General features: G+C 37.1%; 1 protein-coding gene across 1 annotated transcript in view; it reads right to left on the bottom strand.

Moving 5' to 3' along the window:
* The window catches only part of LOC120779467 (zinc finger protein 2-like), a 192,195-nt gene that overhangs the window by 45,352 nt on the left and 126,841 nt on the right, over window positions 1-20,002 (bottom strand). The window contains exons 4-5 of the mRNA XM_040111730.1: window positions 4,077-4,212; window positions 175-2,389 (exon numbers count right to left, since the gene is read on the bottom strand). Coding sequence (XP_039967664.1) covers window positions 175-2,389; window positions 4,077-4,212 — 2,351 coding nt within the window. The remainder of the gene's footprint in view (window positions 1-174; window positions 2,390-4,076; window positions 4,213-20,002) is intronic.

The raw sequence follows: 20,002 nt of genomic DNA, 5'->3' as shown, positions 1-20,002 counted from the left end.
TGGAAACAAGAATATACAGGGATCATTGATTAATAACTCCACATAATACATATAGTAAAATATATACATATACAATCATAAACTTAAAAAATTTTAAATGATAATATTCGCAATACATTTACTATTTTAAAAGCTGTGTCTATGTCAAGGGATCAAGTAATAGAGTATTCTTACCGAGCGCATTCAACGCCTAATGGCCGTCCGTTGATGTGGTCCGAACATGCGCCGATAGTAAAACTTGGGGTATTGTTAGCCACTGAGACTGCGGCCGCTGCTGCTGCTGCAGCAGCGACTGCTACAGCAGCAGCTGCATGTTGTTGCTGGGTTGTCGCTGTCACTGTTACTGCCGCAGTTGAGACATTGACAGCTGTAGGAGATGTGGCCATGTGTGCAGGAGATTTCATAATAGCGCTATTGGTACAACTACCATTATTGCGATTTGGCGAGAATTGCGACGTGTTGTTGGTAAACTGGTGGTTTGAAATGTGATATGGAGGCGTCTTTAATTGTTGAATTTCGCAATTTTCGCCATCGTTATGGTCGGCATGTTCGGAATAATTGCCACTAATGTCGGAAAAGGCTTTTTGCTGCTGTAAAGTAAGATGCTGTTGCAAAAAATCAGTGAACAATTTAGCGTTAGTTTTGTGTGCATCTGTAGTACCACAGTTGACATTTAGGTCATCAGATAAAGCTGCCAAAGAAGCTTGTAAGCAGCTGAGTTGAGTAGGCGTGGGTGCAATGGTCACTAATCCCGGTTGAGGGGGGTCAAAGGAGCTACTGGACATTGTTGCAATTTTTCGTTGCTGCTGCTGCAAAAATGTAACTGTGGCTGCCAGTGTATCTGTTGAATTCAACATATTATCTTCCTCTGATACTGTTCCTGAAGGCTCTTGAAAATGTTCACAGTCACCTTGAGTAATTGGAGCATTAACTGCTAATGTGGACATTTGTAGCATTTTATCATGGCTTTCCCGAAATGTTGACAAAGGTGGGCTAAGGATGTCTGAATATAAACCGCGTTCGTCATTATTGCCCATATCACAGGTCATAGAGGTGTTTTTGGTTGTAGGGATTGGGGACGCTATCAATCTGGGCTTCAATTGAACATCAGCATTTGAGCATAAAACGCTGCCAGATGTAATTCTAGTGTCAAAACTATGTGTCTCGTCCAGTTTAGTAATATTTTCTGATTCTTTTTTTGGTAATAACAGTGTGGAAGCTCCTAACATATTTTCTGTTGAGGGAAACAGTGGTGGTGATATCGATGCACTTTGGACTGTACTGTCGACGGATTCTATGGGTGCACTTGCCTTAATTTTTTGCTGCTGTTGTTGTTCACTGCTGTCAAATTTAGGGCCTGATAACAGTGTTGTTACTGCTATCGTTGGCACAGGAACGTTCACCTCATATTGCTGCTCCTGGAGCATACATTTGGAGAATGAGGTTGTTAGCAATAGATGGCTATCGTTAATACATTCTATTGCGCTGGACAACGTATTTGGTACTGTTTTTGATGGTGACAACGCTGTCTGCGTTTTTGGAACTACTGATGACCCTGGGTAAGTTGACGGTGAAGATGGCGATAGTGAATTAGAGTGTGACGATATTGGCGCTGGTTTTTCCGATTTTTCACGTATTACACATCCTGCAGTCGATTTCTCAGAGTTGGAAGTATCAACCGTACTATCTAGTCTACAAGAAAATACCTGTGATGTACCCTCATTAAATTGAATATCAGTCTCAGAATTTAAATTGTCGTTTTGGATTACATTGAGCACATCAATTGGCTCAAGGAATGATATTTGCGGCCGTTCATCCATATTTTGCGGCTGTATAATTACGCTCGAGTATTCGCGGTTTAATAAATGCTGTTCTTTTGCTTGTAGTGTCAGTTGATGTTCTGTGTTAGCATGTAAGCTAAATGATTTTGTGTTCCCAAATGATAGTTTGCATATAAAACACATCAATATCGGCTTTTGTATTTTGGAAGATATTTTGTGGCCATTACTACTATCGCTATCGTTGTCGTCAAAAGTGCTGTATCGGCTACGCTGTTGCTGTTCGATATACAATTTTCTGAACTCCGTTTTCTCCACACTGCTTTTGTCGGTGGCGGTAGTGTTAGCAACGTTGGCAGTTGTAGCATCCTGAGCACTCACAATTCGAAATGAATGTATACGAGGGCTTGCGCTGCATTTTAACGCATCGGGTTTTTGTCCATCTTGACCACCTGGTGCTTCCTCTAACGTAGTCGATGATGTATTCAATGTTGTTGTTGTCGCACTTGCTACAGTAGTTGTTGTTAAGTTTATAGTTGCAATATTTGTTTCCCCAACCACGTTTGACGCCAGTAATTGCTTAGATTCAGTCGTTTTTTGTACTGTTTTTGCTGTTAATTCATGGCATGAAATTCAGAACTAAAAAATTAGTTGAATTGTCTATTATTTAAGAATAACTTATAATCAAATAAAGTAAAGAGGGGCTGATTTCGTCCACATCCGAACTCTAGATGATTTCGCAATTTGAAGAAATTAAAATTATGTCTTCAAAAATGTTTAAAGTATAGTTCTTTTAAAACAACTGGTTAAAAATAGACCAAATTTTCAACTGATAAAACCATTGATGCAAGTTTTTGGTATCAGATTAGATTATACTATATTTGACATTTCTATTAACATCATAACATTGATGTTAGAGGTATGACCCGATGCTAAGCTTATTTGTTCTAATTTTGACACAAATTCAAATTTTATTTTAGGCAATATTTCCACTTACTTTCATTCCTCGTATAATAAACCGCATACATACATTATTGTATTTTGGACATAAAATTATAAAACCCTCTCAAAGGAAACATAACCAGTTAACTTTTGTGATATATCTAACGTAGTGACTGATATATAGTATTCAGCATAGAGTCAAATGCAATAACGAACATTATTACGTCACTTACGATGGGGATTAGGGGATGGTCTGAATCAATTTCATACATTTTTACCAAGTACTTTTAGTATTTTTTAACATAAACATTATATGGAGCAAGGCTTAATTATTACTCCAAAAAAAAATTTATTATTTTTCGTTCATAAAAATACTTTGCAAAGTGCACCAAGAAATAGCTTATAGCTAACTTGTTTCATTATAAATTTGTATTGTAATATCTGCATTTAATGACAACAAAATAAATAATTCACTAATAAACTTCTTTATAATTAGTAAAAGTCTTAAGTTTTTTCTGACTGTTCAGACTTTAAAAGGAGTTTTTAATATACTTAGTCCATACAGCTACCATCATTTGCGAATAATACTCTTCACAAGGATGGAGAAAGGCGACGTGGAATCATCTTGTCACTTCCTTCTCTATGGGTCTATTTAAATGACAGCTATATTCTATAGTGATCCGATCTGAAATTTTTTTTCGGAGATTTCATCACTGCTGTAGACAATATTCCCTGTCAGATTTCTCGTCAAATAAAAAAGGCCAGTTTGTATGGCAGCTATATGCTATAGTAATCCGAAATCGTCGGTTCCGACAAATGAGCAGCTTCTTAAAAAGAGAAGAACGTTTCAGATCGATATTTTAAAAACTATAAGAGTAGTTCGCATATATGTATATGGACAGGCGGTTTCACACGTTTATTTCTGGTAGCTACAAATTTCATAGCAAACTTAAACAAAAAATAAGAGGACTTAGAAACACCAGATCAATTTGAAGTTCCTCATGTATGAATACAAATTTTCCGTCCATTGTTTGTTAAAGTACTTCAAATGCTTTCACTAAGTGGCCCAACAGGTTTACAATTTGAAGAAATCTCCTGCTTCATTCCTTTGGTGGCCAGCAAACCAAAAATATAGTCCATTAGTTTTGAAAATTTCGAATGAATATAACTCCTAATAGCTTCAGTGCTTATTACTAGCTCTAACAATCTACTTATATTTTCTAAAAAAAATATTATAAATAAGAGCTTTGTTTAATTGGTGAGGGTTAAACTAACAAATAATAATCAGCACAGAAATTTGAATATAAGCGCATTCTTAGAAAATATGATAATAGAATATGTAAAAAATCTGCTTACCATTCAAAATTGAATCTTGCGTCGAGCTTTCTGTAGCGATTATGAATGCATTACCATCTAAATTGAAAACGATTTTTCCTTGAAAAAGTTCGACATCTGCTCTTAACATTGGTTCTTGGTCATCCGTTTCAAGGTTCTAAAATGTAAATTAAAAATTCTGTTACTTATGTGAACTTATAAATAATAGGTTGTCAAAAAAGTCTTGTGGATGCAAAAGAACCTCCCATCCGAGTTCCTGGAGCTTCTGGCGCGTCACTAAAGATGTGTGTGGCCTGGCGTTGTCCTTATGGAAGACAATTCGGCCTCTGTTGATCAAAGATGGCCTCTTCTGCATGAGTGCTGCCTTCAATCGGTCCAATTGTTGGCAGTACAGGTCCGAATTGAGCGTTTGGCAGCTCATAGTGGATTATTCTCTGCCAATAACACCAAACACACAGAAGAAACTTCCTGGCCGTCAATCAAGGCTTGGCCACCGTCTGGACCGCTTCACTGCTTTTTAACCACGACCGTTTGCGCCTTACGTTATCGTAAGTGACCCACTTTTCATCGCCAGTCACCATACGCTTCAAAAACGGGTCGATTTCGTTGCGATTCAGAAGCAATTCGCATGCGTCGATACGGTCAAAGATGTTTTTTTGCGTCAATTCGTGTGGCACCCATACATCGAGCTTCTTAGTGACTTTAAGCTTCTTCAAATGGCTTATAACGGTTTGATGACTCATGCCCACCTCTTGACCGATGCTACGGTTGCTACTATGCCGGTCTCTTTCGACCAATTCAGCGATTTTATCGCAATTTTCGACGACAGGCCTTCCGGAGCGTGGCGCATCTTCGACCACCTCTACACCAGAAGGGAAACGTTGAAACCATCGTTGTGCGGTGGAAATGGAAACTGTATCGGGTCCATAAACTGCACAAATTTTATTGGCGGCTTAAGATGCTTTTTTGCCTTTATCGTAGTAGTACTGTAAAATATGCCGTATTTTCTCTTTATTTTGCTCCATGTTTGCGACGCTATAACTCACGAACGACTTAAAAGAAACGACAACCAATCAAACACGTGTTAGCGCGTGAAATGAGCTTTCCAAAAAGGTATAGCATGACCCGATGCGACGAATAAAACTAGAACTACGCGCTTTCAGCGCCAACTAGCGAAACTACCGCAAGACTTTTTTGACAACCCATTATTTCTTCATTATGTAGTCAATTTTGAGAGCCGAAATTTGTGTAAAAACCAAATGTCCGAATTTTTTTTATACTGTGTATGAAATCTCTTAGGCGTGTTAGATTCTTAAGATTACATACTTGTGATTAAAGAAATCGGATTTTAAGCCAAGCGAAGCATATAATTAAGAAGGAAATATTTCTTATATTTTTGATATTAAGTACAAAATCTTAGAAAATATATTTTTAAGATATTTCAGATATTGACCGATATGACCATGTAATTTACTTCACAGGTGCATTTCTTTTATCAACTATAATTAGTATTTATTATAACTAAATCTGAAAACGTAACCGGCTAATGGTTTGCACGAAACAGAAAATTTCTTGCTACTGATAGAAATTATTATACTTGTATTTGATACATGAAAGTATAGGTATGTGAAACAGCCGTCGCTCTCGCGAGTTGGCTGGAACCAGTATTAATACCAACAATACTGTCAGCCTGGAAGTCCAACTCAAAATAAGTTTTGCAAAAGGTGATACTTCGGACTGAGTTGGCAATTAAGAAGTAAAGTCCACTCTCGACGAACAAAGACCAAACTCTATAAGTCACTCATTATTCCCGTCCTGACGCGCTGTTGTTAACTCGGCTACAACCTCGTAAGCTGTGTCTTTTTTCAATCAACCTTGATATCTCTCCTCCATCACTTTTAACAGCTCTCTTTTTTTCGCACCATAAATACCTAATTTATTGCTAGTATAATCTAACTTGATACTATATTTATCTTATAATCTTGAAGTATGTCGCAATATATTCGACTTGAACTTCTTTATAATTTGGAGCTTTATGATTACTTAGGAAAATTTGGACTATCAACACTAAACTTTTCCAAGCTATAGGTACTTTTACTTTTCGGAACAGTCATAACTTTGATAAAATCTGTTTATTTAATGATTTGCTGTATTTGAGGACAAATAAATAGTTCGCCTTTTAGTCGGGAATTTTCTAGAAAAAAAATCACTAAAACTAAAGACAAATTGTCTCTCCATTCCTAGCTTGATCGCGAATTAGACCAGTGAGTTCATTTCCTCACTTTGGTGTAAATATTTCACGTTCTTATTCACATCTATTGGCAGACTGTAACAATAATTATTTGTCAACATTCCATGCAAATTAGTTTTGAAACGAAAGCGAAATTTCCATTGAGTAAAACAGGACATTTTGCAGACCGTAATTCTAGATATCTCCACGTTTTATTTTTAGTAAAACCTTAAAACGTTTCGCCTAATTTTGCACATATTTGTGCCATGGAGGCTGAGAATAAGAATAACGTGACGTGTGAATGCGCGAAAAGTACCCTTACCATGACTGGATTGTGGATGAGCAATAAATGTTTTTTTGTTTTTGTAGAGCTGTACACCAAGAGAAATTACAACATTTATATAATATAAACAACTGTAGAACGTAAATATAAAAAAGCGTTATTACTCAATTATGTTAGCGAAACCTCGTAGTAGTCTTTGCATACCGAGTGGAATGCAGACAATTAGACTGAATGCCAATTGATAAATTATAAGATATTAAATTATATTGTATATACATAAATGACTGCACAGCTCCACAAAAAAAAAGTCGTTGAGGTTTTACTTTCACAATCCTCCAAAAACATGGCGAATTTTGAGTGGTAAATTCTACTTTTTACACTTTTTTAAATATTTACGGATTTGCTTGAAACTTGTTACTCGAGGGTTCTTTAGGTCGCTGATTACGAATCTGAGCTTAGATTTTGAAAATTCAAAATGCCGAATTCGCTTGAAACATGTTTCACGAGGGTTTTCGTTAACGCTGCTTTGCTTAGAAGGTCACGCAAGTGAGGAAAATTCTCTGATCGCCATCCACTTGGGAGTGGCCAGAAACGATTCTTTTACATATGGCACAAGCAGCTAACGACTTCCGGTCTGTGACCAAGTATCCTCTATTTATATTTTCTATTCGACTTGCACTGCTGCTCTCTGAGAGCACTCGTCAACAACTCGGTAGAAGGGAACTGTGGGACGGCATTTCAAACTCCTTACGTACACCTGCAACCGAAACCATTGGTTTTCGGAGAATGCAAAAGAACAGCTGGTACGCCGAGGAGTGCCGTGTCGCAGCGGAGAGATAACAGACTGCCTAGCTCGCAACGTTACGATTGACCACAACACGTGCGGGATGGGATAGATAGCGAGAGTTGAAGAGGGAAGCAAGACGCATTTACAGACAGAAAAAGAGAGAGGCCGAAATGCGTGAGTATGAAGAGCTTGACAAGCTGGCCGAAAGGGGTAATGCTCGAAAATTCTACGAAAAAATGCGGCGGCTAACTGAAGGTTTCAAGACGAGAGCATACTCTTGTAGAACCCCCAAAGGTGATCTAGTCACCGATGCCCAGAGCATACTTAAATTATGGAGGTAACACTTCTCCAGCCTGCTGAACGGCAGTGAATGCACAACACCAGGAGAAGGCGAACCCGATTCCCCAATCGATGACGATGACCAGACGTTCCATTGCCCAACCATGAAGAAGTTCGAATAGCAAATACCCGTCTGAAGAACAACAAAGCAACAGGGGCCGATGGATTACCGGCCGAGCTATTCAAACACGGCGGCAAAGAACTGATAAGAAGCATGCATCAGCTTCTTTGCAAAATATGGTCGAACGACAGCATGCCCAACGATTGGAATTTTAGTGAGCTTTGCCCAATCCACAAAAAGGGAGACCCCACAATCTGCGCCAACTACCGTGGGATAAGCCTCCTTAACATCGCGTATAAGGTTCTATCGAGCGTATTGTTTGAAAGATTAAAGCGCAACGTCAACAAACTGATTAGACCTTATCAGTGTGGCTTTAGACCTGAAAATATCACCAGCTGACCAGATATTCACCATGCGCCAAATTCTGGAAAAGACCTGTGAAAGGAGAATCGACATACACCACCTGTTCGTCAATTTCAAAGCTGATTTCGACAGCACGCAAAAGAGCTGCCTCTATGCCGGCCTGTCTGAAATTGTTATCCTCTCCGATCCATTCGATACCAAACGAGGGTTCAGACAAGGCGACTGCCTATCGTGCGACTTTTTCAATCTGCTGCTATAAAAAATAATTGGAGCTGCAGAACTTAATCGAGCAGGTTCAATCTTTTATAAGAGTGTACAGCTGCTGGCGTATGCCAATGATATCAATGGCTTCAACAACCGCGCCGTTAGTTCTGTTTTCTCCACACTGGACAAGGAAGCAAAGCAAATGGGTCCGGCAGTGAAGGAGGGCAAGACAAAATATCTCCTGTCATCAAACAAACAGCCGTCGTACTCGCGTTGGTACCCACGTCACTGTTGACAGTCATAACTTTGAAGTTGCAGATAGTTTCGTATATTTGGGAATCAGTGTAAACACCACCAACAATGTCAGCCTGGAAATTCAAAGCAGGATAACTCTTGCCAACAGGTGCTACTTCGGACTGAGTAGGCAATTGAGAAGTAAAGTCCTCTCTCGACGTCAAAAACCAAACTCTATAAGTTACTCATAATTCCCGTCCTGCTATATGGTGCAAAGGCTTGGACGATGACAACAACTGATGAGTCGACGTTGAGAGTTTTCGGTCCTTTGCGCGTTGGACACGGCGAATATCACATTCGACGGCTGTATGAGATATACGATGACAATGACATAGTTCAGTGAATTAAAAGACAGCGGCTACGTTGACTAGGATATGTTGTCCGAATGGACGAAAACACTCCAGCTCTGAAAGTATTCGATGTGGTACCCGCCGGGGGAAACAGAGGAAGAGGACGACCTCCCCTCCGTTTGGAAGACCAGGTGGAGAAGGACCTGGCTTCGCTTGGAATATCCAATTGGCGCCATGTAGCGAAAAGAAGAAACGACTGGCACGCTGTTGTTAACTCGGCTATAATCGCGTGAGCGGTGTCTACGCCAATAAAGAAGAAGAAGAAGCATGCATATTTGCATTTATATCAATGTTTACAAACAGCACTCCAGTGGTAGATGACTTTTGGTAGTAAGTTTTGTATATGCTGAGACGCCATACGTCTCCGACACGTATGTTTATGGTTTGTTTTATTTTTACTATTTTTGAGTGATTATTAGTTGCTGTGTTGTTTATTAAAATTTAGTACATATAAGTATAAATAAAATCAAAATAAAAAAAAAAAAGATGGAATATTAGACGACGCGCTAATAGCTGCTTATCGAACAAATCTATTATAGATGAATGTAGTTCAGCAGAAAATGAAAGTGAAATAGGAGATGCTGTATTAGAAAAGGATGTGACGCGAGAAAGTGACGCCTAAGATGAAGATCTTAATGTGCAGGATAATCGCGAAAATATATCGCCAGACCCGAAACACGAAGAAACCAACAATAAAGGTTCGTCTTTAGACAGCAGGATAGTATGTAAGAGTACTTCAGCCAACATTAAGAAGCAAAAGTCAATATTGCTGGTCTACCTCGATGGGAATAAATGCCGGTAGAGTTCTATCGATGAAAGTTGTTCGAACAATAAAAGGTCGCACAAGAGCATGTAAATCCTTATGTGATCCGATTTCGTTCTTCAATGCTTTTTTTTACTAACGAAATAATATCAGAATTAGTTCAGTGAACGAATGCAATTACCTACATTCAGCCATAACCAGGAACAACGAGCAGGCTTCTGACCGTTCCCACGACAGTCGGGTCTAAGTAACAGGAACGGACCCGGATTTTTATCCGGCCAAGGACTGTCAATCCGGCACTATGCCTCGAAATTACTGTAGGAATGTTTTCTTCCGCTACAACAATAACAACAACAGCAGGGTTCTGTTCTCTTTAGTGTGCTTGATTAAAAATGAATCCTCATTCCTCTCACTATTCTTAGCTTATGTTCAAAATTTACATATTCTTTTAGTTTGGAATAATCATTTTAGTGTTTTTCTATTAAATTGCTTTGATGTGTCACTTTTTAGTGACCAACAGTAGTCTGCCAATATGTAAGCATTCCAAATAGCCTGATACCTCCTTTTAAGCTCTTGTAAACCCTGGTGAAATCTTTTCACTAAAAACACCCATATTTTGGGGAAAATATTCAAATGTTAATGAAAAAAGTGTAATTCATTAAGCTTCCAATGTTTGAAAACTTTCTTCAACAATATTTTCTTTATTAGGATCGTATTGCCGTGAAATTTTGTTGTCATATCTTTTCCTGGCTGCTTTCTCCACTGTGGTAATTCTTTCTTCAAATTCAGCGTCTGTGACCTTCTATTATTTTCGTTTCTGGCAGTTTGGAAATTTTTTCGAAAAGGTATTTAAAAGATTTGCGTTTCGTATTTCTCAATTGTTTAACAAGACCCAGTTTTATATGGAGTGGTGGAAAAATTAATTTACTTTCTGGTATTAGACTCTCTTTTATGACATTCTTAGAACCTGGAGTTAAAGTTTTCTTAAGCGTACAATTTTTTTGCGAATAATGTTTTTCGCGGGCTCTTTAATTCACCTCACAATTGCCAATGCGTTTATCATATGTATTCTAATTATTTTTTTGAGTAAAAATTGGGGGTTGTAGTATTCCTCTTTTAATACTACGGTTTGAGCAATTGGTAAAAAAGTATATTGGTTGCCATTGTGTAGCAAAAACTGCTTTTAAACTTCATAAATATGTCATATTCGTTTATTAGTCCATCAATATCGCAGCAGTAAACTGAATTATCGTTATTTATGTTATAAGAATTCCTGGAACTAGACAATTTATCTCTATCAATCTTGACGCTAATAGTTTTAAAACTTCTTTCGATAGTCCTGCATCTAAAACCATGTCATTTAACTCTGATTGAATAAAATCATCAGGATTTTTATCAGTCTCATCACCTAAATGTTCTGATGTTTCACCTCTATAACCTCAGTGTCAACAGCAACTAGAACTTGGACAGTAGAAATATTACTTTTACTATTCTGTTTAGAAGCAAGAAGGATAGAAAGCGCCCCAGGTTCAAGAGAAGCGTAAAGGATGGATCACTTTGTGTTTGAGTTGTGCCAGTCTACCAGGGAAACCGAATGGAAGGTTGAATGTCATCTGCTTCACAGTTGCTTTTTTAAGTGAATTCAGTGCTGTAATACGTGATCAAATTAGGAATGATAAAGCAATATTTCAAAAAGGTGCACGCAAAAAGATATTGCTGTGATCACATTTCTAGTATATTTTCGAAGCTTTGTCTGAAAAATTAGAAACATATGATGACTATTTGATTATGGAATAAAGAATTTAATGAATGGTAAAAATTTTATCAAGCTCTGGAAATTGAAGTTTGGGAAAAATATACTGCCAAACTTTTAGACTCTATGGGCAAATGTGAGTATGAAGATACCCTATCTAAATTTATTTTCTGTTAACTGGAATGTATTCTTATATTCAAAACACAATTGACATTATAAATATAACTGCTATTTTGTTTCGTGTTTCCTCATTTTTGTTATGTAAAATGCAAATAAAGATTTAAAAATAAGTGAGGCGAGATTCAAAATCAAAAATAGTTTCATGAATTGTGAACACAAATATATCCTAGATCGATCTTACTACTACAATACAAGTATAACCAAAAATAGTAAGACTTTGTGCCTAATTTTAATTATTTTTTCTTCATTTATTCTTCAAAATCTATATCATCCCCCTCAAAGTAACCCCAAATTGCGGCCACGTTTTTGCTAATCCTAGGATCAGTTGTTATAGCCAATTTCTGTAATAACCTTCAATACGCGTAACGACGATTCATGTTTAATGTCTTCAACTGACTCAAAATTATCTATTACTGGCGGCGTTTCATAACATCTTGCCTTTTTTACAGACCTTAGCGCGACGCTGCTTTTCGAAAGAGATTTATTGTTTATTAAATGTTTATTTAAAACGCGAACTGAGTATATTAAATTTGCCTTGATTCATTTGCCGATTTTTCTGAAAAGTTGGCCAAAACCCCAAACATTTTTTTGGATATTACTAAGTTAAAGCTTAAAAAACGGGGCACTGCAGTGTACTGTCAAGAAAGCTGAAAGAGTTTTTATGTGTATTTTCCGGCTTAGAGTCGGTCGAATAGTCGCGTCTCGGAGTTACGCCAGTTCAAAAAGTGTCTATCCAGTGATTAAGAAAATATATTTCTATATTCAGTCCAATGCAGGGTGTTATTGAAGGTATGTATAATATATTATGTGAATCATTTGCTCTCAATATAACAAATGACCATCGAAATCATACGTCAAACAAGAGCATGTATAACCAATTTTTTTCGATTTTATTTTACCTTTGCCGACCTTAAAAGTTATGAGATTAATTGAGATTTCGTGTTGACTACAGTATCATTTATTGATATTTCGCAAAATCTGCAAGAGGCACCATGGCATTTTTAATGACCGTTTTCATTTCGAGTTGCGATGAAGACCCTACAGATCGTGCTGAGAGCAAGCTGCAGTCGCATCGAATTTTTGGTCTCTTGAAGACTTTCTAGCAAATACATAGGAAGTTTCTGAAGAAAATTACTTTGCATAGTATATTAAATGACTATATATTTGATATTATTTATTATTTTTTAATTGTTATATCTCTAGTTTGTTATTTCTAGTTTGAGATTAGATCCGCCGAAAAAAGTAGCACATTGTCATCAGAAGCAATTCAACTATTTAATTCTACGACGGGTTTGAGTGTAGAGTCGATATCATATAGTACCTCATACTTGAGCCCAAATGGAAATGACGATTCTGCATATGGTAGTGATTATGATTAAGCTTTTTTAATAATCTAAAGGGTCATTATTTGTTAAATATTACTAGGTACATTGTCAACGGTCACTTTCAACTTACAAGGTGCGTTCCAAAGTAAACAGGGCTTAAAAAAACAATAAAAAACGTTAACTTCGGCTGCACCGAAGCTAATGTACCCTTCACATGTGCATTTCTTTTAGTAACTATGTGTTCAGTTTCTATGGAAGCTATGTGCTATAGTAATCCATGTCAAATTTCCTGAATATACCAAGTCAAATGCCAAAGTTTTCCATACAAGCATTTGATTCCGATCATTCAGCTTGTATGGTAGCTATATGCTATAGTTAACCGATCTGAACAATTTCTACCGATATTACATTATTTCTATGAATAATAACTCGTACCAAATTCCGTGAAGATATATCGTCAAATGAGGAAGTTGCCCATGCAACCATTTGATTCCGATCATTCAGTTTGTATGGCTGCTATATGCTATAGTTAACCGATCAGAACAATTTCTTCGGAGATTACATTATTATCTTAGAAAATAACCTGTGTCAACTTTTGTGAAGATACAATGTCAAATGTGAAAGTTTTCCACACAAGAACTTGATTCCGATCATTGAGTTTGTAAGGCAGCTATATGTTATAGTGGTCCGATATCGGCAGTTCCGACAAATGAACAGCTTCTTGAAGAGAAAATGACGTTTGCAAAATTTCAAAAGGATATCTTAAAAACTGAGAGACTAGTTCGTATATGTACAGACAGACGGACGGACAGACAGACAGGCGGACATGGCTAAATCGACTCAGCTCAACATACTGATTATTTCTGTAAATACTTTACGCTTCCTTCTGGGTGTTATAAACTTCGAGACAAACTTAATATACCCTCTTCATGGGTTTTTGGGCTATTTTATTCAAAATAGTCTTCTTCTGCTTCAATACAGGTTTTTGCACGGTCCAGAAGCATGTCGAACGAGTGTTTTAGCTCGTTGGCCGGTATGGCCGCCAGTATGCCGGTGCAAGCCTTTTGAATGGTCTCTACGTCTGCATAACGCTTTCCTTTCAAGGGCAAATGCATTTTTCCGAAAAGGAAGAAGTCGCATGGTGCCATATCAAGTGAATACGGGGAGTGGTTAATGGTTAAAATGTGATTTTTGGTCAAATAATCGGTCATAAGCGTCGATCGATGAGACGGCGCATTATCGTGCAACAAACGCCAACTTTCATCTTCGCGATATTCGGTCCGAACACGTCGAATTGGCACACCAAACGCTTCAAAACTCCAAGTTAGAATACCGCATTAACGTTATGGCCGGGTGGAACAAATTCTTTGTGGACAATCACAAACACAAATCAGCCGTCTGGTACCTTCCATTCAGCACTCTGGCGTTTCGTTTCAAAGTTTTTAATCATCGCCATAAACTTGTTTCATCAATTGAAGCGTTTCGGCAAAAGTTTTACTAATTTAAAACAAAATTTAATGTTGGCTTTTTGTTCGAAGCTCATTTTCACACCGATAACACAAACATACTGACACTTAAAACGCAATAACTTCACTTTTCAATCGATGAAAATGTCATGAAATTCTCACTGGACAATCGATTAAGACAGCAGATTCTAACGCACCAGTCGACATATAGACGGCGCCACCAGGAGGCGCTAGATTCAAAAAGTCCTGATTGCTTTGGAACGCACCATGTAGTTTTAATAATAATAATAATAGTACCCAACGATTACCCTCCTCCCGCCCAACCTACGCGAGGGGCGCAATCCGCGAACGAGCGGAATTAGCCGAGTCATAAAACGCAAGAGAGTTTTAAGTGTTGCGATCTTAAGCTGCTTAGCTACAGAAACAAAAATTTCAACAGCCAAAATTAAGAATTAGATTCAAGATTATAATTTTTAAATGTTTATTGTTAAGAGTAGATAAAATACTTTTTTTAATGGTAAAGAGTGAGTCTGTTAGATCAAATGTGCTGGAATGAGAATTGAAATCATGACATATGCGGCGGAATGGTTCGTTTAACTCAAAATTTGTTCTAGGAAATTTTAAAGGAATGGTCTAAACTGCCTGGTAGAGCGAGCGGGAACGTTAAAATTAATATCAGATAAGAGAGATGGGCTACAGACTGGCCCATTCATGAGTTTTACATGAAATATTATACCAGGCATCTCCCTACGACTAGCGAGTGTCGGGAGACTTATAAGTTTTAAACGGTTAGTGTAAGGGGGAAGATTTAAACTGGAATGATTTAAGGCAAAAAGTAAAAATTATTTTTGAACGGACTCTAACTTATCCGAATTGACTTGGTTACTAGGGTTCCAAACCACAGAAGCATATTCTAATATAGGCCTCACCTGAGATGTAAAAAGAATTTTTGTGCTTTAAAAACCGTTGAAGATTAAAATTGAGTTTGGGGTCCATAGTTACTCCCAGATCAACAAAACTGCATACTTGCACCAACCTAAAGTATTGTATTGCGCATGAAGTAGGGTCTACAGCTCTACGCGAAAAGCACATCGTTTTGCATTTTTTAAGGTTCAATGGCATGTCATTTCTATCACACCAAGAAACTAGGTTGTTTAAGTCTGTTTGCAACTGACATCTTTCGCTGTTTGAAGTATACGTTTTAAAAAGGTTTACATCGTCAGCATATAATAAAACTCTTGAAACCTTAACAACAGATGATATGTCATTAATAAATAACAGGAACAGAATTGGACCAAGAGGGCTACCTTGAGGAACACCTGAAGGAACATTGATTATGTCAGAAAAAGTATCGTTAAATATGACTTGTTGAATTCTATTACTAAGATAAGAAGCAACCTATTTTAGAAATATTGGTTGAAAACCAAGAAGATCAAATTTATTCAAAAGAATTGAATGGTTTACTTTATCAAACGCGTTACTATAATCTGTGTATATAACATAAGTATTCTTATTCTCCCTAAAGCCCGTTAATACATACATGTGATACAAATTCAAGCAAATTAGTTATTGTAGATTTCCCTTTACGAAATCCGTGCTGAGAACAAGAAATTAGTGGAGAGATTTGGAAGGTTATGTCGCCTGTTATAATTGCTTCAAAAAGTTTAGGTATTGCAAACAACTTTGCTATTCCCTTATAGTTTTCAATAGATGACGTAAATCCACTCTTATGTAAAGGTATTATAAATGACTTTTTCCATATGGATAGAAATAAGCCTTGCATAAGAGATGAATTAAATAGTTTTGTTAGGGGTTGGTATATATGTATATTTTTTGCACATTTCTTAAGAAAGCATGAGGGAGTCATATCTGGACCATAATTGTATGATTGTTCTAACATATTTAACTGATATAAGACGTCTGCTTCGGAAATGGTAGGTGCATTAATTACAGAAATCGGACATAACTTGTGCTGATGCGGAAAATTTTTTGGAGATTTTGGAGAGTAATTGGACCTAAAGAATTCAGCGAACATATTAGAAATGGTATGATTGTCCCTAAACATACTAGACTTATATTTCATAGCGGACGGAAAATTAGAAATCTTGCGTTTGGAGTTGACGAAACCATAGAACAATTTTGGATTTCGTATAATATTATTTTTTTACTTTATTTATATAATTTTTATAACATATTTTGTTAAGTTCAGCAAATTGTCGACGCAATTTAGAATATTTTGAATAGTCAGCAACTAAACCAGTTTTTTTTTAAGTTTAAAAGCCCGAGATTTCCTATTTTTTAATTTACATAATTCTTTCGTAAACCATAAACTAGAACTCAGTTTTTGAGTAACAACACACTTCGGAACATATTTTTCAAATAAGTTTAAAATAGTTTCATTAAAGTGGAAAGCACTAAATTCAATATTGCCACTGTAATCTGGCCAAGTTACTCTAGAAAGTTCGTAATTAAACTTCTTAAAATTAGCTTTCGCAAAGTTTTTTTTTTAAATTATTTTATTTATTGAATCTGCTTTTTCTTAAAACCTAACAATAAGTTATAAAATCTTAAATCTAATTAAAAACTAGACAGGCTCAAGCAAGTGATTGAGCTGTTTTGGTGATACGTTGCTCCTTAGTACGCAGGCATATCTCTTCTTTTAAGTCGTGTTTGATCGCAGGAATGTACCAAAGCATTAGCCAGAGGGTTTGGGTGATCTAGGAGTTTAGATATATATTTAAGTCTGCTATCTTCTACTTCTTTCTTTACCATAGGAATACCTAGGTCTTTATGGATATTTTCGTTACGCATGTACCATGGTGAACATGTGATTGTTCTAAGCATTTTTGATTGAAACCTTTGTAATATATCAATATTGGTTGCACAGGTCGTACCCCACAGTTGAATGCCATACATCCAAATCGGCTTTATGACCGCATTATACAAAAGCACTTTGTTGTCTAGGCTAAGTTTTGAGTTTTTATTTAAAAGCCAATTTAAATTTGCAGCTCTAATCTTCATACATGTTATTTTACTAGAGATGTGTTTTCTCCACGTGAGCCTTCTATCTAGGTGAATACCAAGATATGTTACTTCGTTCGCTTGGGGTACTAATATATTGTTTATTTTTACTGCCGGACACATCTTTGGTCTTAGCGAAAATGTAATGTGCTTACACTTCTGTTCATTCACGTTTATACGCCAGTTCGCTAGCCACTCTTCGACAGAACTTAAATGCTTCGCTAATATTCGTGATGCTAAAATGTGGCATTTGTTACGGCTCACTACAGCTGTGTCATCCGCAAAAGTTGAAGTTAATACATTATTAGCTGTTGGAAGATCTGCTGTATATGTGATGTATAGTGTTGGGCCTAACACACTGCCCTGGGGTACACCAGCCCTTATCTGTCGTTCATCAGATATGAAATCTCCCACTTTTACCATAAATCGTCTATTTTTTAAATGAGACTCCAATGTTTTATACAGTTCTAAAGGTAGAATTTTTTTAATCTTGTATAAAAGACCTTCGTGCCACACCTTATCAAACGCCTGAGTTAAATCTAAAAATATTGCTGAACAGTACTCCCTGTGCTCAAATGCTTTCCTTATCTCGTTAGTAATTCTATTTACTTGCTCTATTGTGCCATGTTTCGCACGAAAACCGAATTGATGCATTCGTATTGTATTATTTTCATGGGGAAAAGGAGTCATCTTTGATAGTAATACTTTTTCAAAGACTTTTGAAAGACAGGGTAGAAGACTGATTGGTCTGTATGAAGACGGCTGTGTTAAGTCTTTCCCAGGTTTATCTATCAAGATAATCTGCGACTTTTTCCATGAAATTGGATAGTATCCGAAACTAAGAATTGCATTGAAGAGCAAAGAGAGCACCTCTACAGCAATAATTGGTAACTCAATTAGCATTTTTGGGGAAATATTATCATATCCCGACGCCTTTTTTGGATTAAGTTCTTTGATGGTACCAATAATTTCAGAAGGTGAGGTCTTAAGACACTCGAGCGACTCTTTAGCTGTGTTGGGTAAGATTGACAGCTTAAAGTTATTCTTTGGCAAATTGGGGTGATTTGCAAAACAATTAGCCTTTTCCTCGTCACTTCGAGCCCAATTTCTACCCAAGTCTCGTATTGGCATGTTGGAGTCAGTTGGTGGCTTCATGGACTTTTGGGCTTTCCAAAGGGAATTTTGCTTGTTTGAATTTGGACACAGCTTCTTTATATACATTTCGGTGTTCAATTCTTCCTCACGTTTGACCGCATTTTTTAATTTACCGCAGCTTTCAATTGAAGCTGAGTGGAGGGGGAGCGATTTATCTGCCATTCTATCGGGTGATTTTTTAAGAGCTTGATAACTTTTTTTTTAAAAAAAACGCATAAAATTTGCAAAATCTCATCGGTTCTTTATTTGAAACGTTAGATTGGTTCATGACATTTACTTTTTGAAGATAATTTCATTTAAATGTTGACCGCGGCTGCGTCTTAGGTGGTCCATTCGGAAAGTCCAATTTTGGGCAACTTTTTCGAGCATTTCGGCCGGAATAGCCCGAATTTCTTCGGAAATGTTGTCTTCCAACGCTGGAATAGTTGCTGGCTTATTTCTGTAGACTTTAGACTTGACGTAGCCCCACAAAAAATAGTCTAAAGGCGTTAAATCGCATGATCTTGGTGGCCAACTTACGGGTCCATTTCTTGAGATGAATTGTTCTCCGAAGTTTTCCCTCAAAATGGCCATAGAATCGCGAGCTGTGTGGCATGTAGCGCCATCTTGTTGAAACCACATGTCAACCAAGTTCAGTTCTTCCATTTTTGGCAACAAAAAGTTTGTTAGCATCGAACGATAGCGATCGCCATTCACCGTAACGTTGCGTCCAACAGCTTCTTTGAAAAAATACGGTCCAATGATTCCACCAGCGTACAAACCACACCAAACAGTGCATTTTTCGGGATGCATGGGCAGTTCTTGAACGGCTTCTGGTTGCTCTTCACCCCAAATGCGGCAATTTTGCTTATTTACGTAGCCATTCAACCAGAAATGAGCCTCATCGCTGAACAAAAATAAATCGGACGTAAAGCGCGAAACACATTTCGAACCGAACACTGATTTTGGTAATAAAACTCAATGATTTGCAAGCGTTGCTCGTTAGTAAGTCTATTCATGATGAAATGTCAAAGCATACTGAGCATCTTTCTCTTTGACACCATGTCTGAAATCCCACGTGATCTGTCAAATACTAATGCATGAAAATCCTAACCTCAAAAAAATCACCCGATATTTCTCTATTAGAGATTTTTCTGAAGCCAAGCGGATTATATCTTTTGTTTGGTGTTGCTATGACAGCTGCGCTGGTTATTATATCATTAACTTCTCTTATACTTTCGTCAATATCAATTCGCAAAGTTGAACCGAAAAAAAAGGTCTTGTATATTACTATCAGCAAAGTTGGCTATGATTTCGATGTTAATTTCCAAAGCAGGATGATACGAGTTCTCTGGCCGAACCAAAGGATCACATCGGACAACAGAGAACATTGA

This window comes from Bactrocera tryoni, unplaced genomic scaffold (assembly GCF_016617805.1).
Source record: "Bactrocera tryoni isolate S06 unplaced genomic scaffold, CSIRO_BtryS06_freeze2 scaffold_11, whole genome shotgun sequence".
Taxonomy (NCBI): domain Eukaryota; kingdom Metazoa; phylum Arthropoda; class Insecta; order Diptera; family Tephritidae; genus Bactrocera; species Bactrocera tryoni.
Note: the sequence above shows the minus strand (reverse complement) of the source record. Positions and strands in the feature narration are given on the sequence as shown.